The sequence below is a fragment of the Dendrobates tinctorius genome, unplaced genomic scaffold (genome assembly GCF_039654945.1).
Source record: "Dendrobates tinctorius isolate UK_male_01 unplaced genomic scaffold, ASM3965494v1 ptg000046l, whole genome shotgun sequence".
In the NCBI taxonomy this organism is placed as follows: domain Eukaryota; kingdom Metazoa; phylum Chordata; class Amphibia; order Anura; family Dendrobatidae; genus Dendrobates; species Dendrobates tinctorius.
Genome location: NW_027361714.1, coordinates 86,253,206 through 86,276,672, shown reverse-complemented (window position 1 = coordinate 86,276,672; position 23,467 = coordinate 86,253,206). Strand labels below are relative to the sequence as shown.

At 42.7% G+C, this 23,467-nt stretch overlaps 1 protein-coding gene across 2 annotated transcripts in view; it reads right to left on the bottom strand.

The window, feature by feature from the left end:
• The window catches only part of PREP (prolyl endopeptidase), a 191,485-nt gene that overhangs the window by 92,017 nt on the left and 76,001 nt on the right, over positions 1-23,467 (bottom strand). For both annotated transcript variants that reach the window (XM_073576097.1, XM_073576096.1), the window contains exon 8: positions 22,059-22,250. In XM_073576097.1, the coding sequence (XP_073432198.1) occupies positions 22,059-22,250 (192 nt within the window). The remainder of the gene's footprint in view (positions 1-22,058; positions 22,251-23,467) is intronic.

Here is a 23,467-nt window from a genome sequence, read left to right as displayed (position 1 = left end):
AAAAAATACATCAGGTGTAGGAATCTTTGGTTCAGCAGCATGTGAATGAGCAAGGTAGGCGGAAATTCCCCGCACTTCCACAGCGAGCTGCTCCACACGATCAGACAATTGCTTTATCTCCATTGAGAGAAAAAAAATTCCCCCTACGGCCTCAGAGATATAGAGGAAAAAATATACACACTTTTTTTTTTATACAATTCTTTCCTGCAATTGAGTACCCTAGGATCTGCGGTATGGTGGGTGATTCTGTTATGATTGAGTCACCGTAGGAGGCAAAAATAGAAATGCTAGCTAAGTCCAGAAAACCAGAGAAGTTGGCAGCTATCGGATTGCAGACCCCTGAACCTATCAACACAACTAGCAGTAGCCGTGGGGGGCTCCTACGATGCCCTAGGCCCCTCGATCACAGCCGGAGGACTACATAGCCTAAAGACAGAAAGGGAAATCTAAACTGCCCCAGAGCAGACCCCAAAGCAAAAGGCAGCCCCCCCACATATAATGACGGTGAAGCAAGAAGAAAGAACAAAACACAGACAGAAAGATAGACTGAGCAAAGATGGGGCCCAAGCTAGCTTAGATAGGAAAGGACAGGAAGGCTGCTGTCTGCAATCCGTGAAAAACCCTATGAAAATAAGAGCCAACAAACTGTCAGTAAAAAAGGCCCTGAAGACGCTAGGCTTCAAAAAAGGCTATGTCAGTACTCAGGAATATTCTGAAGACAGAGCAACAGGCAAAAGGAGATTCAGCTCACCCCAGCAGGGAATGGCAGAATCCAGAAAAGCAAGGAAAACAAAACACTAATGCAAAAAGGCAAAGCAGAAATCTTAGCTTTAGATGAGCAGGAATCAGACTGGTTTCCTAGAAGTCCACAGAGAAATCACCCGCAGGCCAGAAGGGCGTCGGCAGCCTTATATCCAGTCATTAACTCCACTCAGCCAGTCATCATCATCAGCCCCAGGTGTTTGACAATCAGGCTCACTACCTTTCTTCACCAGAAGAGGGAGTTCCTCGGGCCTCAGTAGTGAAGGGGAAAATGAACTCACAACAGTTTTCCTTTAATTGAGCTCACCTGGTAAACTAATTATCACAGGCATTTGAGATTGATTTCAGTGATCCAAAGAGCCCTGATACACAATACCATCTATGAGTTTATTTGAAAAACAAAAAATAACATCTTTATGACACTTAAATCCAATTTGCATATTAATTTGGAACACAGTGTACTGCGCCATAGACTATGCCCCCACATGCTGCTCCATAGACTATGCCCCCATATGCTGCTACATAGAATATGCCCCTCATATGCTGCCCCATAGAATATGCCCCATATGCTGGTCCATAGAATATGCCCCCAATATACTGCGCCATAGACTATGCCCCCATATGCTGACCCTTAGAATATGCCCCATAAGCTGCCCCATAGACTATGCCCCCCATATGCTGCCCCATAGGATATGCCCCCATAAGCTGCCCCATAGACTATGCCCCCCATATGCTGCCCCATAGGATAAGCCCCCATATGCTGCCCCATAGAATATGCTCCATATGCTGCTCCATAGACTATGCCCCCATATGCTGCCCCATAGAATATCCCCATTTGCTGCTCCATAGACTATGCCCCCATATGCTGCCCAATAGAATATGCCCTCATATGCTGCCCCATAGAATATGCCCCATATGCTGCCCCATAGACTATGCCCCCACATGCTGCTCCATAGAATATTCCCTCATATGCTGCTGCTGCAAAAAAAAAAAGCCATACTCACCTCTCCTGGGTCCATCACCGCTGTCTGCCGCTTCTTGTGTCAGTGACTGTTCAGCCAGCAGATGGGCGGCGCGCACTAATCACGTCACTGGGTCCCCTGCTGCCTAAACGTCACTGACACAGGATGCAGCAGAGACAGCGGTGAGCAGCGATGGACCAGGTGACCGTGGTCTCTGCAGCCTCGCTCGCTTCTCCACTGTCTCCCTTCCTGTCTTCAGCGGTCACATGGTACCGCTCATTACCACTCATGAATATGCGCATATTCATAAGTGGTAATGAGTGGCACCATGTGACCCCTGAAGACAGGAAGGGAGACAGTGGAGAACCAAGCGAGGCTGCAGAGTCCGCAGCAGGACAGGTAGTTTTGGCCAAAAGTATTGACACCCCTGCAATTCTGTCACATAATACTCAGCTTCTTCCTGAAAATGATTGCAAACACAAATTCTTTGGTATTATTATCTTCATTTAAATTGTCTTAAATGAAAAAACACAAAAGAGAATGAAGCAAAAAGCAAAACATCGATCATTTCACACAAAACTCCAAAAATGGGCCAGACAAAAGTATTGGCACCCTCAGCCTAATACTTGGCTGCACAACCTTTAGCCAAAATAACTGAGACCAACCGCTTCCGGTAACCATCAATGAGTTTCTTACAATGCTCTGCTGGAATTTTAGACCACTCTTCTTTGGCAAACTGCTCCAGGTCCTTGATATTTGAAGGGTGCCTTCTCCAAACTGCCAATTTTAGATCTCTCCACAGGTGTTCTATGGGATTCAGGTCTGGACTCATTGCTGGCCACCTTAGAAGTATCCAGTGCTTTCTCTCAAACCATTTTCTAGTGCATTTTTGAAGTGTGTTTTGGGTCATTGTCCTGCTGGAAGACCCATGACCTCTGACGGAGACCCAGCTTTCTCACACTGGGCCCTACATTATGCTGCAAAATTTGTTGGTAGTCTTCAGACTTCATAATGCCATGCACACGGTCAAGCAGTCCAGTGCCAGAGGCAGCAAAGTAACCCCAAAACATCAGGGAACCTCTGCCAAGTTTGACTGTAGGGACCGTGTTCTTTTCTTTGAATGCCTCTTTTTTTCTCCTATAAACTCTATGTTGATGCCTTTGCCCAAAAAGCTCTACTTTTGACACTGCGCACGGTAGACACAGGAACATTCAGGTCTTTGGAGATGGACTTGTAGCCTTGAGATTGCTCATGCTTCCTCACAATTTGGTTTCTCAAGTCCTCAGACAGTTCTTTGGTCTTCTTTCTTTTCTCCATGCTCAATGTGGTACACACAAGGACACAGGACAGAGGTTGAGTCAACTTTAATCCATGTCAACTGGCTGCAAGTGTGATTTAGTTATTGCCAACACCTGTTAGGTGCCACAGGTAAGTTACAGGTGCTGTTAATTACACAAATTAGAGAAGCATCACATGATTTTTCGAACAGTGCCAATACTTTTGTCCACCCTCTTTTTTATGTTTGGTGTGGAATTATATCCAATTTGGCTTTAGGACAATTCTTTTTGTGTTTTTTCATTTAAGACAAATTAAATGAAGATAATAATACCAAAGAATGTGTTTGCAATCATTTTCAGGAAGAAACTGAGTATTATCTGACAGAATTGCAGGGGTGTCAATACTTTTGGCCACAACTGTATGTATTATAAATATTGGTGGTGATCTCTATAGTTGTTGCATATACCTTTTTCTTGGTCTGCTTCTATATAGTCTTATATGCATTGGGAGATCCCACATACGATATTATTTGAGATGGTGCCGGTTTACCCCATTGTTTTCTAGTACGAAGTCACACACGCCGCAGAGCAGACTGTCAGACAGGGTTCAGAGGAAGGGATCACAAAGAGTTCATGATGTAGTGAGCGGTAATTGTAACAGTGATGGAGGGGAGATACATGTCACTGGGCATGATTGCGCCAGTGATGTAAATCCAGAATAATGTCCTCCAGCACATTGAGCGTTGGGATGGTTTATATAACGTTATATGATTGGGCTGGTTTTACTGGACCTCCATAGAGCGGGTGGTAGGGGGTCCACGTATCTCCACCTGCAGTGTCCTTACAGGACCTGTGTGATGTCAGGATCATGTGATCAGTCACATGATGGAGGAGTCACAAGGTCTGGGCTTAAATGGCTGACTGCTAAAGCTTTCAGTATTCAGGAGGTGACTGGAGAGAGAGCACTCCAGGAAAGTGTGTGTTAATCTGAACTGTGGACATTACTGCCTGTTAGCAGGCTGATCCCCGCTAGGAAATGGACTGTTTCTTTTTGTTTCACTGTTTTGCCCAGAGGGCCGTATTTATTTTCCAAAGCTTGGTTTATGCGGTCTTCAATAAACCAAGCATTTTCTTAAAGGGACAGTGTTCCGGTTATACCCTCTGTGTCCAGCCGAGTGATCCGGTCTCCCACAACACACATAGCTGACACTTTTCAAGTTACATAGGTTGTTATATGTGGTGATTCATACACATAAAAGGAAGCCTGGCTAAGAGAAGTTATCAAGATCTCTCCACAGAGCTGCCTCGGAGTTTAGGGCTTGTAACTTCAAGAGATAAGATTGCTCCATATAATTTATTAATCAGATTTCATATATTTTTAATCCACACTAAAGGGCCTTTAGATCAGTTTTCTTTAAAAATGAGTTGCTTGTACACATTAGGGATGCTCAAGGCACAGCTTCATACAGAGACATTAAACATCCGAAAACTTTACACTACCATGGCTTTTCCTCTGAACTCAATTTCTTAAGAACACTAAATTTAGCCCAAGTCTCTGCTGAATTAATTAACCCCAACTGTTTCTGATTGCCATGGAAAGGCTGATTCACCATAGTAAGAATACAAATGATTAGTCCCTTGATTAACCTTGAAACGAAGCTGGTAATGAGGTGAAATTGTTATATCCTGCAGTAAACAGCAAAAAATTAGAAAAAAAAACTTCCTTTTTACATTTCTACTGGATGTCCATGGAAAGCGTCACACTATCCTCCACGGTAATTAAAATGCCTATTTATAGAGCCAGAGTAGGCAACCATTTCCAGGTAAGCATACTAAGAGCACACGTTAATATACCATATCTGCATTTATAGACTATTGTACAAACATGGATGATAAGGCTGTAAAACGGGAATAGTTGGCCAGTGTACTCTCCAACTACACTCTTCACTATAGAGAATGTCTGCTTCTTACAGTTTTGTCTTTAATTCTTAACTTAAAATGACTTTGCAAAGGTAACCTTGGCGTATGTATAAGGATTACGCAAGGTACAGTGAATGTTCCAGGTGTCCTGCGCCTTTGCAGTTAAAAACTTACTTGTCACTTGCCAAGCATACAGTCATGGCCAAAAGTATTGACACCCCTGCAATTCTGTCAGATAATACTCAGTTTCTTCCTGAAAATGATTGCAAACACAAATTCTTTGGTATTATTATCCTCATTTAATTTGTCTTAAATGAAAAAACACAAAAAGAATTGTCCTAAAGCCAAATTGGATATAATTCCACACCAAACATAAAAAAGAGGGTGGACAAAAGTATTGGCACTGTGCGAAAAATCATGTGATGCTTCTCTAATTTGTGTAATTAACAGCACCTGTAACTTACCTGTGGCACCTAACAGGTGTTGGCAATAACTAAATCACACTTGCAGCCAGTTGACATGGATTAAAGTTGACTCAACCTCTGTCCTGTGTCCTTGTGTGTACCACATTGAGCATGGAGAAAAGAAAGAAGACCAAAGAACTGTCTGAGGACTTGAGAAACCAAATTGTGAGGAAGCATGAGCAATCTCAAGGCTACAAGTCCATCTCCAAAGACCTGAATGTTCCTGTGTCTACCATGTGCAGTGTCATCAAGAAGTTTAAAGCCCATGGCACTGTGGCTAACCTCCCTAGATGTGGTCGGAAAAGAAAAATTGACAAGAGATTTCAACGCAAGATTGTGCCGATGTTGGATAAAGAACTCCACTAACATCCAAACAAGTTCAAGCTGCCCTGCAGTCCGAGGGTACAACGGTGTCAACCCGTACTATCCGTCGGCATCTGAATGAAAAGGGACTGTATGGTAGGAGACCCAGGAAGACTCCACTTCTTACCCCGAGACATAAAAAAGCCAGGCTGGAGTTTGCCAAAACTTACCTGAAAAAGCCTAAAACATTTTGGAAGAATGTTCTTTGGTCAGATGAGACAAAAGTAGAGCTTTTAGGGCAAAAGCATCAACATAGAGTTTACAGGAGAAAAAAGAGGCATTCAAAGAAAAGTACAAGGTCCCTACAGTCAAACATGGCGGAGGTTCCCTGATGTTTTGGGGTTGCTTTGCTGCCTCTGGCACTGGACTGCTTGACCGTGTGCATGGCATTATGAAGTCAGAAGACTACCAACAAATTTTGCAGCATAATTTAGGGCCCAGTGTGAAAAAGCTGGGTCTACCTCAGAGGTCATAGGTCTTCCAGCATGACAATAACCCAAAACACACTTCAAAAAGCACTAGAAAATGGTTTGAGAGAAAGCACTGGAGACTTCTAAGGTAGCCAGCAATGAGTCCAGACCTGAATCCCATAGAACACCTGTGGAGAGATCTAAAAATGGCAGTTTGGAGAAGGCACCCTTCAAATATCAGGGACCTGGAGTAGTTTGCCAAAGAAGAATGGTCTAAAATTCCAGCAGAGCATTGTAAGAAACTCATTGATGGTTACCGGAAGCGGTTGGTCGCAGTTATTTTGGCTAAAGGTTGTGCAAACAAGTATTAGGCTGAGGGTGCCAATACTTTTGTCCGGCCCATTTTTGGAGTTTTGTGTGAAATGATCAATGTTTTGCTTTTTGCTTCATTCTCTTTTGTGTTTTTTCATTTAAGACAAATTAAATGAAGATAATAATACCAAAGAATTTGTGTTTGCAATCATTTTCAGGAAGAAACTGAATATTATCTGACAGAATTGCAGGGGTGTCAATACTTTTGGCCATGACTGTATGTAAGGGCCCAGATTCATTAAGAATGGCATTTCATATGTCAGACTTTATAAAGAGGCATTCAGGAATGAGGCATCTAATTCATTAAATGTCCTTTCTAAATATCTACCTTTACATCATAACCACTTTTGTAAGTAGCTTTATTGTACAATATCCTATACTTATCTCTATTCTGCAAATCCCTAAAATGTATATTTGTTTCTTCACTTCCTGTTACCTTTGGTTTGAGAGGAGTCTCAAGAGGGTCATCACAGTAGGTTGGGGATGCAGTTACTTACTAGAGATTATTGCATCGCTGCCCTCTGAAGATGTCCTGGATCCATGGTGACAGATGCAGTGGGAGAGGGGAGTTTGGCGCCGGCAATATTCTTCTCTTCTGGTATTGAGATAGTGTATTTTCTGTGTGCTGTTGAAATTCCATAAAGGATCCATCAAGAACCACTGTAAAAGTTTCCACGAGAACAACCGGTAAAGGATCTTTTGACAACCACATGCACATGAGGTAGTCCTGAAGAAGGAGTCCGATGACTCCGTTGACAATAAACCACTTTTAGTCATTCATTGACTAGTGAATCCTTTACCAAAATTTCACCAGAGCAGAGAAAACCCACTATCCCAATACCACAACAAGTTCTGAATCTTTGTAGCAGCTGATATAAGTAGAACATAGTAGTTGTGTCACACACAACCCCAATAGGCGAGTACCTACTGTATTTCTGCAATTTCAATAAGCGCGGATAAGACCCTATCTGCGCTTGACGTTTCTCCTAGGTAATCTGCTTCTATCTGTAAAACAAAACGTTATCGGGGGGTGTCGAGATTACAGCAGTGAGTGACACCAGTGCCGTCCCACATCTTCTAGCACTGCCATAAATCATCAACAGGGGGCAGTGCTTTTGTCATTCACTGCTTCTATCACTACCCTGATGACGATTCGTTTGAGGGTGGTGCTAGGAGCTGGTTTCACTCATTCTATGTTTGTGCCCTGATGATAGAAGCAGAGTGTCGATGCTGTGCTCACCTCTCCCGCGGCATCTATCACCATGGATCCAGTATATCTTCAGAGGGCGGCAATGCACAAAACTATAGTAACTACAGCATGGCTCCCTGAAAACGTTCTGTTGCAGAAAAGGAGATAATCCCTGACAGCAGAATTTAACTCGAGCTTACCGGAAGCGTGTCGGAAATCCTGTCCATCGGTGACCCCGTCACGTGATTGTGGGTCACCGATGGGTCGGCATGACAACCAGAGGTCTGAAGCAGACCTCTATGGCTGTCATTACCGGATTGCTATGAGCGCCGCCTGGTGGTTGGCGCTCATAGCATGTGAGAATTTCTGCTATACACAGGCGATCTGACCATCGCCTGTGTGTAGCAGAGGCGATCAGACAACTGCAGCTTCTAGTCTCCCATGGAAAATATTAAAGCATGCAAAGAATAAAGAAAAAATTTAAAAAAATTAAAAAAATTAAAACAAATTCAAATCACCCTCCTTTCGCCCCATTCAAAATAAAACAATAATAAAAAAAAAAATTAAGTATATACATACTTGGTATCGCCACGTTCAGAATCGCCTGATCAATATAAAAAAAAGAATTAACCCAATCGCTAAACGGCGTAAGAAGAAAAAATAAAAACGCCAGAATTACGTTTTTTTGGTCGCCGCTACATTGCAATAAAATGCAATAACGGGCAATCAAAAGATCGTGTCTACACCAAAATTGTATCAATAAAAACCATCAGCTCGGCGCGTAAAAAATATGCTCTCACCCAGTCCCAGATCATGAAAAATGGAGACGCTACAGGTCTTGGAAAATAATGCCTTTTTTTTAACCAAAGTTTGGATTTTTTTCACCACTTAAATAAAAACGAACCTAGACATGTTTGGTGTCTATGAACTCATAATGACGTGGAGAATCATAGTGGCAGGTCAGGCTTAGCATTTAGTGAACACGTTAAAAAAACAAACTGTGGAATTGCACTTTTTTTTTGCAATTTCACGCACTTGCAATTTTCTTCCCATTTTCCAGTAAACTATATGCTAAAACCAATGGTGTTGTTCAAAAGTACAACTCATCCCGCAAGAAAAATAAAAAAAAAAAGGCCTAACATGGCTATTTTGACCAAAAAATAAAAAAAAGTTATGGCTGGGAAGAGGGGAGAAAAAAAGCGAAAACCCAATAACGAAAATAACGGAGGTCTTAAAGGGGTCATTAGGTGTATCTCATCAGAGGCCTGCGCCTCAACAGAAACGTTACTATAGTCAGGTTCAGTAGTATCATTTCTGGTGTATGGAATGCAGGCACTCTAAATGAATTTGTTGGATAGGCCTTGCCACATTTTCTCGCGGCTCCACCACAGCTCCAATTTGCTGGAACTACCAGAAACTGGCATGTAAACACTAAAAATCGCAACATTTTTGAGAGAACTTGGCTATCACACTATGCATCAATAGCAAGAAAACGCTCAACTGGTTAATAACAAATTTTTTACAACAGCGGGTCAGTCTTTTGTATGCTTTATGCTATTTAAAAAAAATAAAATAAACGTGCCCAATAAGATGATACTGCCAATATAATGAAATTAGAATAAACACAACTCCTCACATGAATTTTTCCTCATGCTACGTAAAAGATTCCAGATTGGCTTATCGATTTCTGGCCAGGTTTGCTGTCTGTAGTTTTATTAGTTTTATTGCTGAGCCTAAAAGGTTCAACACAGCTTATCAAATGCATTTGTATTCCGAAAGCAATTACACTGATTTGTCTTTCCTAATTGGAACATCTTGTGTAGCTTTTGAAGTGTAATGGAAATTTTGTTCTGCATACAAATTCAATTTAAATTACACATTAGAAGATTAGTACGATCTATAACACATGCACAGTACATGCTAGATACTCTATACAGGTGGTCATTTAGTTTTGAATTCCCTAAAAACACTTTTTTTGGTTTATTTTCGATTCTTTCAAAAGCAAAGTGGGCCAAAATATGTTGCAGGAATGATTGACTATCTTATGTGCATGACTCTCCCTACACAGACAGTCATGGCCGAAAGTGTTGGCACCGTTGAAATTGTTCCAGAAAATAAAAAGTTATTGCAATTACACATGTTTTGTTATACACATTTATTTCCTTTGTGTGTATTGGAACACCACATAAAACACAGAAAAAAAGGCAAATTGGACATAATTTCATACAAAATCTCAAAAATGGTCTGGACAAAATTGTTGGCACCTTTCCAAAATTGTGGATAAACAACTGTTTCAAGCATGTGATGCTCGTTCAAACTCACCTGTGGCCCACGACAAATGTGGGCAATATGAAAATCACACCTGAAACCAGATAAAAGGGGGAGAAATTGACTCAGTCTTTGCATTGTGTGTCTGTGTGTACCACAGTAAGCATGGAGAACAGAAAGAAGAGAACTGTCTAAGTACTTGAGAACCAAAATTGTTGTAAAATAAAAACAATATCAAGGTTACAAGTATATCACCACACCACAGATCTTGATGTTCCTTTGTCCATGGTGCGCAACATACCGTAGTTTGTGGATTATAAGACGCACCGGATTATAAGATGCAACCCAAATTTTGAGAAAAATAGGAAAAAAAACTTTTTTTTTAATAAAGTGGTGGTGCCTCTTATAATCTATACCGCATCGCAGTAATGGATGTGCGGGGGGGCTCCGGGAAAATGGCCGCCAGGGTGGTGCATGCTCAGATTGAGAACTCTCGGTTGAGAGGTGTAAGAAGCTTGTCGATATAGGGTTTTGTTTGAAATTATTTCTAATTTGCCTTTTTTTCCTCAATTTTTTTTTTTGTGTTGTACCAATACACACAGAGAAAATAACCATGTGTATAACAAAACATATGTAACTGCAATAATTTTCTCTGAGAAATATTTCATTTTCTGGAACAATTTTGTGGTGGACTACTGGGGAGGAGCCAGATGTTGCAGAAGGGCCAGCTGGGGCATGTAGTCCCACTGGCAGCAGATAATGATGTCACAGTAGCTGAAGTGGGTCGCTGGACCCCTCAACACTTCCCTCGTGTCCACAACAATTGTCAATAGCGGGAAGTGGCACTTGTGGATGGTATAGGACCCCCGGGGGCACTCCTGTAGTGGTGGTGTGCAGGTTTTGGAGTGCCCGTGGTGTTTGTGCAATCTCAAACAGCCAGACCTGCAGGTGAACTTGTAAATATAATTTTACTGAAAGCGGTAACGGGGTACAATCTCTCTCTTAAAGGCAAAGTTCACAGTATATTGTGCATATGAATATCCATCCAGGAGTCCTCCTGGATGGAGAAAGAAAAATGTTGTGAAGAAGAAACGGAGAGTGGTGGTCATGGGGGATTCCCTGTTGAGAGGAACAGAGGCCGCTATCTGCAGACCAGATATAACTTCAAGAGAAATGTGCTGTCTTCCAGGTTCAAAAATTAAAGATGTGTCTGACAGGATATCAGGACTCTTCGGACCTACAGATGAATACCCATTCCTGCTACTACATATGGGGACAAATGACACCGCAAGAAATGAACTGGAAACCATCTGCAGAGACTTTGAAGACTTAGGCAAGAAAGTGAAAGAACTGGGAGCGCAGGTGGTCTTCTCTTCCATCCTCCCAGTGGATGGCCATGGAACAAGGAGGTGGAATAAGATTCTGCAGGTGAACAACTGGCTACGTCAATGGTGCCGTCAGCAAAGATTTGGATTTCTGGATCATGGAGTGAATTACTTCTACGATGGACTACTTGCTAGAGATGGGGTGCACCTTATGAAGACTGGAAAGCATGTATTTGGAAGTCGCCTTGCTACACTTGTAAGGAGAGCTTTAAACTAGAACAACATGGGAAGGGAAGCAAAAGACCAGAAAAAGCCATACACCTGACAAATGCTACTGAGAACTCTGCTATTAGAAGTGGAAAGGAAGAACAAAGACAAAAGAATCTAATTAATACAAATATTGGAGAAAGAGAAGCCAATCACAAACTAAAATGTTTCTATACTAATGCACAAAGCATGGGCAACAAACAAGGAGAATTGGAACTACTAACACAGGAAAAGAAATACGATGTCATTGGAATCACTGAAACTTGGTGGGACAATACACATGATTGGAATACAAGACTAGAAGGATACAACTTATTTGCAAGAAACAGACTTGATAAACGAGGAGGAGGTGTCGCATTGTATGTTAGAAACGCGTATATCTGCACAGAGATTGAAGCTTCAGAGACTGGGAGTTCTGTGGAAACTGTTTGGGTAAGAATACATGGACAGAACAATGGAAAGGACACCATTGTAGGCATTTACTACAGGCCGCCTGTGCAAGCTGAAGATATGGATGAACTCTTTATGCATCAAATGGCCAAGTTCTCCAAAAAATATGACATAGTTGTCATGGGAGATTTCAACTATCCAGACATTTGTTGGGAATCTCTCTCAGGCAAAACTAACAGGTCAAGGAAATTCTTATCCTCTCTTGCTGACAACTTTATCTTCCAAAAGAAAGGGGAGAAAACAAGGGGAACTGCTACCTTGGATCTAATCCTTATAAACAGGGAGGAAATGGTTGAGGAGGTAAAAGTGGCTGGGACCCTAGGAGGTAGATTTTAAAGGATTCAGAAAGAGAATTGGAGGGACCTAATGGCTGGATATCCTTAACCCCTTCATGACCAAGCCTATTTTGAGGGTTAAAAGTTGACCAGCGATTTCTCATTTTTACAATAAAATTTACAAAACCATTTTTTTTAGGGACCACCTCACATTTGAAGTCACTTTGAGGGGTCTATATGGCAGAAAATACCCAAAAGTGACACCATTCTAAAAACTGCACCCCTCAAGCTACTCAAAACTACATTCAAGAAGATTATTAACCCTTCAGGTGTTTCACAGGAACTAAAGCAATGTGGAAAGAAAAAATGGACATTTTAATTTTTCCAACAAAAATTTTCTTTTAGCATCAATTTTTTCATTTTCACAAGGGAAACAGGATAAAATGGATCCTAAAATTTGTTGGGCAATTTCTCCTGAGTACAACGATACCTCATATGTGGTCATAAACCACTGTTTGGGCGCACGGCACGGCTCAGAAGGGAAGGAGCGCCATTTGACTTTTTGAATGGAAATAATGCTGGAATATTTAGCGGTTGCCATGTCGTGTTTGGAGAGCCCCTGTGTGCATAAACATTGGAGCTCCTCCACAAGTGACCCCATTTTGGAAACTAGACCCCCCAAGGAACTTATCTAGATGCATAGTGATCACTTTGAACCCCCAGGTACTTCACAAATTGATCTGTAAAAAAAAAAAAACTTTTTTTTCACAAAAATTTTCTTTTAGCCTCAGTTTTTTCATTTTCACATGGGCAACAGGATAAAATGGATCCTAAAATTTGTTGAGCAATTTCTCCTGAGTGCACAGATACCTCATATGTGGTCATAAACCACTGTTTGGGTGCACGGCATGGCCCGGAAGGCAAGGAGCACCATTTGACTTTTTGAATGGAAAATTAGCTCCAATCGTTATCGGACACCATGTCGCATTTGGAGAGCCCCTGTGCACCTAAACATTGGAGCTCCCCCACAAGTGACCCCATTTTGGAAACTAGACCCCCTAAGGAACTTATCTAGACGTGTAGGGAGCACTTTGAACCCCCAAGTGCTTCACAAACGTTTATAACACAGAGCAGTGAAAATAAAAAATAATTTTTTTTCCTCAAAAATGATTTTTAGCACACAATTTTTAATTTTCACAAGGCTAACAGGAGAAATTGGACCACAAATCTTGTTGTCCAGTTTGTCCTGAGTACGCTGGTACCCCATATGTGGGGGGGAACCACTGTTTGGGCACACGGCAGGGCTCAGAAGGGAAGGAGCGCCATTTGACTTTTTGAAATGCAAATTACTTCCAATCGTTAGCGGACACCATGTCGTGTTTGGAGAGCCCCTGTGTGCCTAAACATTGGAGCTCCCCCACAAATGACCCCATTTTGGAAACTAGGCCCCCTAAGGAACTTATCTAGATGTGTAGTGAGCACCTTGAACCCTCAAGTGCTTCACAAAAGTTTATGATGCAGAGCCGTGAAAATAAAAAAAAAATTTTCCCTCAAAAAATTATTTTTTAGTGCGCAATTTTTTATTTTCACAAGGGTACCAGGATAAATTAGACCCCAAAATTTGTTGTCCAGTTTGTCCTGAGTACGCTGGTACCCCACATGTGGGGGGGAACCACTGTTTGGGCACACGTCGGGGCTCGGAAGGGAAGTAGTGACATTATGAAATGCTGACTTTGATGGAATGGTCTGCGGGCATCATGTTACATTTGCAGAACCCCTGATGTACCTAAACTGTGGAACCCCCCCACAAGTGACCCCATTTTGGAAACTAGACCCCCCAAGGAACTTATCTAGATGTGTGGTGAGCACCTTGAACCCCCAAGTGCTTCACAGAAGTATATAACGCAGAGACGTGAAAATAAAAAATATTTTTTTTTCCTCAAAAAAAATGATTTTTAGCCAGCAATTTTTTTTTTCACAAGGGTAGCAGGATAAATTGGACCCCAAAAGTTGTTGTACAGTTTGTCCTGAGTACGCTGGTGCCCCATATATGGGGGGGAACTATTGTTTGGGCACACGTAAGGGCTCGGAATGGAAGTAGTGGCGTTTTGAAATGCAGACTTTGATGCTTTGATGGAATGGTCTGCGGGCATCATGTTACATTTGCAGAACCCCTGATGTACCTAAACTGTGGAACCCCCCCACAAGTGACCCCATTTTGGAAACTAGACCCCCTAAGGAACTTATCTAGATGTGTGGTGAGCACCTTGAACCCCCAAGTGCTTCACAGAAGTATATAACGCAGAGACGTGAAAATAAAAAATATTTTTTTTTCCTCAAAAAAAATGATTTTTAGCCAGCAATTTTTTTTTTCACAAGGGTAGCAGGATAAATTGGACCCCAAAAGTTGTTGTACAGTTTGTCCTGAGTACGCTGGTGCCCCATATATGGGGGGGAACTATTGTTTGGGCACACGTAAGGGCTCGGAATGGAAGTAGTGGCGTTTTGAAATGCAGACTTTGATGGAATGGTCTGCGGTCGTCATTACGTTTGCAGAGCCCCTGATGTGCCTAAACAATAGAAACCCCCCACAAGTGACCCCATTTTGGAAACTAGACCTCCCAAGTAACTTATCTAGATGCCTGGTGAGCACTTTGGACCCCCAAGTGCTTCACAGAACTTTATAACGCAGAGACGTGAAAATTAAAAAAAAAAAATTTTTCCACAAAAATATTTTTTTAGCCCCCAATTTTTTATTTTCCCAAGGGTACCAGGAGAAATTAGACCCCCAAAGTTGTTGTGCAATTTTTCCTGAGTACGCTGATACCCCATATGTTGGGGTAAACCACTGTTTGGGCACACGTCGGGGCTTGGAAGGGAGGAAGCACCGTTTAACTTTTTGAACGCAAAATTGGCTGGAATCAATGGTTGCACCATGTCGCGTTTGGTGACCCCCTGATGTGCCTAAACAGTGGAAACCCCTCAATTCTAACTCCAGCCCTAACCCCAACACATCCCTAACCACAGCCCTAACCCCAACACATCCCTAACCCTAATTCCAACCCTAACCATAACCCTAACCCCAACAGACCCCGAACCCTAATCCCAACCCTAACCATAACCCTAACCACAAGCCTAACCCTAATTCCAACTCTAACCCTAATTCCAACCCTAACCCTAATTCCAACCCTAACCCTAATTCCAACCCTAACCCTAATTCCAACCCTAACCCTCTTTCCAACCCTAACCCTCTTTCCAACCCTAACCCTCTTTCCAACCCTGACCCTCTTTCCAATCCTAACCCTCTTTCCAACCCTAACCCTCTTTTCAACCCTAACCCTCTTTTCAACCCTAACCCTAACCCTCTTTTTAACCCTAACCCTCTTTTCAACCCTAACCCTAACCCTCTTTTCAACCCTAACCCTAACCCTAATGGAAAAATAAAAATAAAAATATTTTCTTTATTTTATTAGTTCTGCCTACCTATGGGGGTGATAATCGGGGGGTTTATTTACTTTTTCCTTCATTTTGATCACTGTGAGAGTGATCAAAATGAAAGAATGGAATCTGCAGCCGGCAGATTCGGGCGGGCGCACTGCGCATGCACCCGCCATTTTCAAAGATGGCGGTGCCCATCATCCGGACCCGAGGGACACCGGGAGGGACGGGGGGACTCAGGAGGTACCGGGGGGGGTGAGGGGGGGATCGGAGGCTGGCGGGGAGCAGAGGGAATGCGAGGGGGGCAGATGATGACAGCGGCGGCAGATCGCCGCTGTCATTCAGTTGCGGGGGGGCGATCGCCGGTGGGGGGGGTGGAATCGGTGTCTCCAGCCATGTCCGATGCTACAGCAGCGTCGGACATGGCTGGATTGTAATATTTCATCAATTTTCATTGATGAAATATTACTATCGCTCTGATTGGCTGTTTCACTTTTAACAGCCAATCAGAGCGATCGTAGCCACGTGGAAGCGAAGCCACGCCCCCTGTGGTGAATTACAAAGCCCCCTGTATCTGCAGGTCGGGTGACCTTTCAGTGACCCCGGTCACCCGACCCGCAGGGGGGCTTTGAAGTCATGACGCCACATAGGCGTCACTGGTCAGATTTGAACCAGGTTTCATGACGCCTATGTGGTGTCATTGGTCGTGAAGGGGTTAAAGACAAAAATGTCCAGGAAGGATGGGAAATCTTGAAAAATGAAATTCTCAAAGCACAGTTGTTAACAATTCCGAAAAGAGGGAAGAATAGGAAGCATTTAAGGAAACCAGGATGGATGAACACAGAACTTAAGCACATGCTAAAAAGGAAGAAAAAAATGTTTATAAAATGGAAGGAGGGAGGCATATCTAAAGAAGAATATAATGCTGTCTGCAGAACCTGCAGGGCACAAATCAGATTATCTAAAGCTAAAAATGAATTGAGGCTTGCAAGAGATGTCAAAAGCAATAATAAAGGATTTTGGGGATATGTCAAAAGTAAAAGAAAAGTCAAAGATGCTATAGGATTTTTACAGGATGAAAATGATGAAATGATAAGACAGGATGTTGAGAAGGCTGAACTTTTAAATTCCTATTTTGCATCTGTTTTCTCTCAGAAAGGAAATGTAACATCAACTGTTCTTCACTGTCCTATTAAGGGAATAGAAGAATCCAGGATATCTATAAACAGAAAGATAGTGAGGAAACACTTAGCTAACCTAAATGAATTCAAGTCTCCAGGTCCAGATGAATTACACCCCAGAGTATTGAAGGAGATAGCAGAAGAAATTTTTGAACCCCTCTCCATAATCTTTGAAAATTCTTGGAGAACAGGAGAAGTGCCAGAAGACTGGAGAAGAGCAAATGTTGTTCCTATCGTCAAAAAGGGGAAGAAGGTGGACCCAGGCAACTATAGGCCGGTGAGTCTGACTTCTATACCAGGAAAGATCTTTGAACAAATTATTAAACAACATGTATGTCAGTACCTGGATAAGAATGAAGTGATTAAACAGTCAGCAAGGGTTTGTAACTAATAAGTCATGTCAGACTAACTTAATTTCCTTCTATGACGGAATCACTGATTGGGTGGATCAAGGAAATGCTGTAGATATAGTATATCTTGACTTCAGCAAAGCATTTGACAAAGTCTCTCATACAATCCTTATTGAAAAAATGACTAAGTATGGAATGGACAAGGCAACTGTTAGGTGGATTCAGAACTGGCTTAGTGATCGGACCCAAAGAGTGGTCGTAAATGGCTGCACATCCAGTTGGAATGTCTCAAGTGGGGTACCACAGGGCTCTGTCCTGGGCCCTGTATTGTTCAACATCTTTATCAACGATTTAGATGAAGGAATTGAGGGTAAACTGATTAAATTTGCTGATGACACAAAGCTAGGAGGGATAGCTAATACTAGAGAAGAGAGAGAGAGGATTCAAAAAGTTATAAATAAACTGGAGAAGTGGGCAGCAACTAACAGAATGGTTTTTAACAGGGAGAAATGCAAAGTACTACATCTGGGCAATAAAGCATATACAGAATGGGAGGAATAGGGCTAAGTGACAGCACAAGTGAAAAAGACTTGGGTATACTAATAGATCAAAGACTGAATATGAGTCAACAGTGTGATGCAGCAGCAAAAAAGGCAAATGCAATTCTAGGATGTATTAACAGAAGCATACAGTCTAGATCACGTGAAGTCATTGTTTCCCTCTACTCCTCTTTGGTCAGACCTCATCTGGAATATTGTGTCCAGTTTTGGGCACCACATTTTAAAAAAGACATCAACAAACTGGAGCAAGTTCTGAAAAGAGCGACCAGAATGGTGACTGGTCTGCAAACCCTGTCTTATGAGGAAAGGTTGCAGGATTTGGGAATGTTTAGTTTGCAAAAGAGAAGACTGAGAGGAGACTTAATAACTGTCTACAAATATCTAAAGGGCTGTCACATTGTAGAAGGATCAACTTTATTCTCATTTGCGCAAGGAAAGACTAGAAGCAATGGGATGAAACTGAATGGGAGGAGACACAGATTAGATATTAGAAAAAACTTTTTGACAGTTAGAGTGATCAATGAGTGGAACAGGCTGCCACGAGAAGTGGTGAGTTCTCCTTCAATGGAAGTCTTCAAACAGAGGCTGGACAGACATCTGACTGGGATGATTTAGCGAATCCTGCTTTGAGCAGGGGGTTGGACCAGATGGCTCAGGAGGTCCCTTCCAACTCTACGATTCTATGATTCTATGAAAGCAATGGTTCTCTCCTCATGAGACAAGCGAGGTTATGGCCTCTCAGGGCAGCTGAAGCAGAGTTCTCTTCACTTGCTATTAGCGCTTTGCACAGTACACTCTCTGGCCCAGACGTCACCGCTCTGCTGTCCAGAATCCCAGAGTGTCTATCAGCCATATCCTCCTTCTCCTCTCGCTTCCTCAAGCTCAATGTGGACAAATCTGAACTCATCATCTTTTCTCCATCTCACAGATCTTCCTTACCCGACCTATCTATAACAATTAATGACATCACGCTTTCCCCAGTACCGGAAGTCCGCTGCCTTGGAGTAACCTTTGACTTTGCCCTGTCCTTCAAACCGCACATCTAAGCTCTTTCTACCTCCTGTTGCCTCCAGCTCAAAAATATTTCCAGAATCCGTCCTTTCCTCAACCCTCAATCTACTAAAATGCTTGTGCATGCCCTCATCATCTCCCGCATCGACTACTGCAACATCCTTTTCTGTGGTCTCCCTGCTAACACCCTTGCACCTCTCCGGTCCATCCTTATCTCTGCTGCCCGACTAATTCATCTTTCTCCTCGTTACTCCTCCGCTTCTCCCCTCTGCAAATCTCTTCACTATATTCCAGATATTCCTGAGCCAACCCCAACTGATCTGATTATTAAAATGAAGACTAAGAAACTCTCAGTTGACCCTTGAGGCACGAGAGCATTGATGCACAGACCCATACGTTTTTAAAGTTTGATTTTGCTGATCGATAAAGTTTTTGACGCTCATTAATTATTTCCTATATACCGTATAGACCCGAGTATAAGCCAAGGCACCTAATTTTGCCACGAAAATCTCGGCTTATACACGAGTATATACGGTACTTAGAATTAGGACATTTTTTCACGCCGTTAATGATTTATGCAAATATTTAGGCCCCGATTCATTAAGAATGGCATTGTTCATACCAATTTTAATGAATGAGGCTGCTGAAATAAGATGTGCACGCCACTTAAAGCAACATTCCAGTGTTGTTGCAGCGCTGCAGTGGTGCTACTAATGCAAGTTTCCTGCCCCTACTCCTATACTTACCAGTTGCCATCTTCTTCTGTTATCAGCGTCACTTTGGTTGGCTTCTAGCAGTTTGTGATCTGCCAGATTGCTACAGTACGTGCTGGAAGTCAAAACTCAATGTAAGTCTATGAAAGCTAGAACCCGAATGAGGATTGCATTGAGAGCATGTAGCCGTTACCTCTGACTTCAAGCCAGTAAGAAGCTGAAATACAAGATGGCAGCGCAGCATCGCAGAAGAGGTGGGAGGAGCTGAAGACAGCGGGTAGTAAAAATAAGACTAGGATCAGGGAACTTAAGCTAGAACATTACTCTAGCATTGAAACAGAAAAAAAAAAAAAACGCTGGAGTTGTGCATCTTTCAAGTGCCATGTGTCTCGATCAGAAAGGTACACCAAGTTAGGGATTTGTGTACATATCCAGTGCAAGTTACGCCACCAAAGTCGCATAACATTTCATGAATTTGTCAGGCAAGCAGAGGCTCGCCTCATCCATGCCTCACCCAAATTAGTGTAACTGGCAGGAACTCGCCCGAAAATGCCAAGTCACAATATTTTGCGGACCTAACGAGTTGCGCAACAATTTTAAGCTTTATTAAGGTGCTTTATGTCAGTATCCTGGCGTAAACACTTTTATAAATCAGTCCCTCAGTTTGTCTCTGTGCTTCACTATTCCCTGAACAGCAACAGATGAAGTCCTACTCTGACAAGCCATGCAAAGATTTGTCCTGTCATGTGGCTATGCAGATAGCCAAAAAGTCTGAGCATCCAATTTGGAAAGTTTAATTATCAAGACAGTACATAAGTTTTGACACTTAATAATAAGAAAATAATCTTTATCTATGTACTGCCAACATAACCCACAGTGCTTCACAGTTCCAATTAGTCAAGGTATATCTTTAAACTAGCCATTGAACCCGTTCTATGCCCAGGTGGCGAGCATTTATATTGGTATATGGTCTCCATCCTGGTATGTGCTGCTACCATCTTGCGCCCCCATCCTGTCATATGCTGCTCCCATCCTGCGCCCCTTCCTGTCATGTGCAGCTGCCATCCTGCGCCCTCATCCTGTTTTGTGCGCCTCCATCTTGTCATGTGCTACTCTCTTCCTGTGCCCTCATCCTGTCATGTGCTCCCATCCTGTGCCCCAATCCTGTCATGTGCTCCCATCCTGCGCCCCAATCCTGTCATGTGCTCCCATCCTGTGCCCCATCCTGTCATGTGGTGCTCCCATCCTGCGCCCCATCCTGTCATGTGGTGCTCCCATCCTGCACCCCCATGCTGTCATGTGCTGCTCCCATCTTGCGCCCCCATTCTGGTATGTGCTGCCCCCATCCTGGTATGTGCTACTCCAATTCTGCTCCCCCATCCTGTCATGTGGTGCTCTCATCCTGCGTCCCCATCCTGTCATGTGGTGCTCACATCCTGTCATGTGCTGCTCCCATCCTGCACCCCCTTTCTGTCATGTGCTGCTTCCATCCTGTGCCCCCATTCTGTCATGTGCTGCACCCATTCTGCGCCCCCATTCTGTCATGTGCTGCTCCCATCCTGCATCCTCATCCTGTCATGTGGTGCTCTCATCCTGCGTCCACATCCTGTCATGTGGTGCTCTCATCCTGCGTCCACATCCTGTCATGTGGTGGTCACATCCTGTCATGTGTTGCTCTCATCCTGCGTCCCCATCCTGTTATGTGCTGCTCCCATCCTGCGCCCCATCCTGTCATGTGCTGCTCTCATCCTGCACCCCCATTCTGTAATGTGCTGCTCCCATCCTGCGCCCCCATTCTGTAATGTGCTGCTCCCATCCTGCTCCCCCAACCTGGTATGTGCTGCTGCCATCTTGTGATGTCCTGCTCTCATAAAATAGAACCTGACTCAACGTGTGCGTATCTCACAATATATGGCGCCATTTTCTTGAAGACACTGTGTCTGGGAATTTGCACACACAGTGTCTTCACTAAAATGGCATCATAGTGCAGTGGATTGGTCCACTGACGTATCTATAAAAAAGGTGCCGGAAAGCGCAGGCGCCGATTTCGGCGCCACAACCCTCCTGGGCCACAATCCTCATCCCCGGATGCGTAACTTACAAAATGGCGCCTGAAGTGCGCTATACGCATGCGCCATTTCCGACGGAGGATTCATGTCCCTGCCTCTGGCCTAAAGAGACCCCGCGGCAATACCAGATAGGTAAGTTGTTGTGCCGGAGATCGCGGTATGCGTTCAGTGCTTACACATACCGCGATCTCCTGGGCCACAAGCCTCATTCCCAGATGCGTAACTCTGTGGGGTCAAGACTGCACAGGCGCGTCACGCTTGCGCAGTCTATAAATGCTTCGGACGGAGTGACGTTCCTAGCATTATATTATAGATATCCAATAGCTTATTTCATCTATAAATTTATTTACATGTTTTACATGTTTGCATGTAGTCACAACTTTACGGCCACGATTCGACTGTGGCCATATGGTAGCCTTAGCACACACTTACCTAGTACATCCTTTTCATGCTGTGGCACAAGTTCTTTCCAGTTGGATTCACCAGGATCACTGAAGTCTATGTTGATCAGTTTGTAGTTTGGGGCATTACGGTTCGTTTTAAATGTGAAGACAGTCCCTTCATTTGTTATGTATTCATATTCTGCATCAAAATTGTCTATTAGTTTCACCCATGGAAGAATTCCTGTACGAAAACAATGATACTAGTTATTCAGGATGTACAGAGGAGAAAGGATGTGAATTGCACTATGTGCGCCATTCTTATCTACCGCCATTTGAAGACTTGTGTATGCTGCACGCAGAAGTAAGCCATGACTAGGGCAGGGAAAGCAAATGGTATGCCCAGCCCTTCACCCACAGGGGTCTACAGGTTGTGAAGTGTCTAAAAAAGCAACCTCTAGAAACGAGAATGCCTTGTAGCGGCTCTTCTCTGTGTTCCTTATGTTCCAGGCACATTCAAGCAAATATATGCTTCGAGATGCCATAAAAGAGTGTATAATTAGTCTCTACACATTGACACTGTTCTGTCACATCAAATTTGCTCTTATATGCCAGCAAGTAAGCTGAATAACAAGCACAGAAAGTTTTTTGGAACAGTAAGGACCTAAACTTTTGACACAGTTGTGTATGGAAAAAAGAATAAAAATAAATTAAAATTATAAACAAGAAATACTGTAGCAAGCCTTTATTTTGTTGCCCATTTCCAAAGTTAATAAAACTAATATATAGAAACATTCTAGAACTAGAAGCTCTAAACCGCACACCAGCTAATCAGATACACAAGGCCATGAAACTGCAATAGGAAGTGATTGCATGTAAATGAACATTAATCCCACCAGCTTGATACCAGACTGGTATAAAAGATAGAAAATAAATAAACATGAAATGAAGCACAGCATGTTAGTTACAAGGAAATTTGTTAGCAAGGAATGGAAACATGATCTATTAATATTGCAGGTTTACCATGAAATTACCATTTCAATCAATTCAAATACCGGAGGATGGAAATTATGTTCAAATTGGGAAATATCTGGACAGAGATCAAAAGTCTATTTTTCTGCCAATTAAGTGGTCACGGTTGGCATTTTTGAGCCAATTAAAAGAGTAAAAAAATTTGCGTTCATAAGAAAGTGAATATTAGCTGCAAGTTCTGTAAACTACATGGTCAAATTATGAGAAAAGCCAACTACTGATGTATCAAAGAGAACCAGAATAATGGGAATGTATATATAAATACTAAAATAGAGGCAAAATATGTATAAAATAAACCTTTATTAAAATTATGGCCAAACAACAACAACAGCAATATATGAAAAAATGTATAAAAAATGGCAAAGAAAACCGCACAATACATAAATAATTAAATGTCTGTACTTATAATAATATCACCACTTGTAGAAT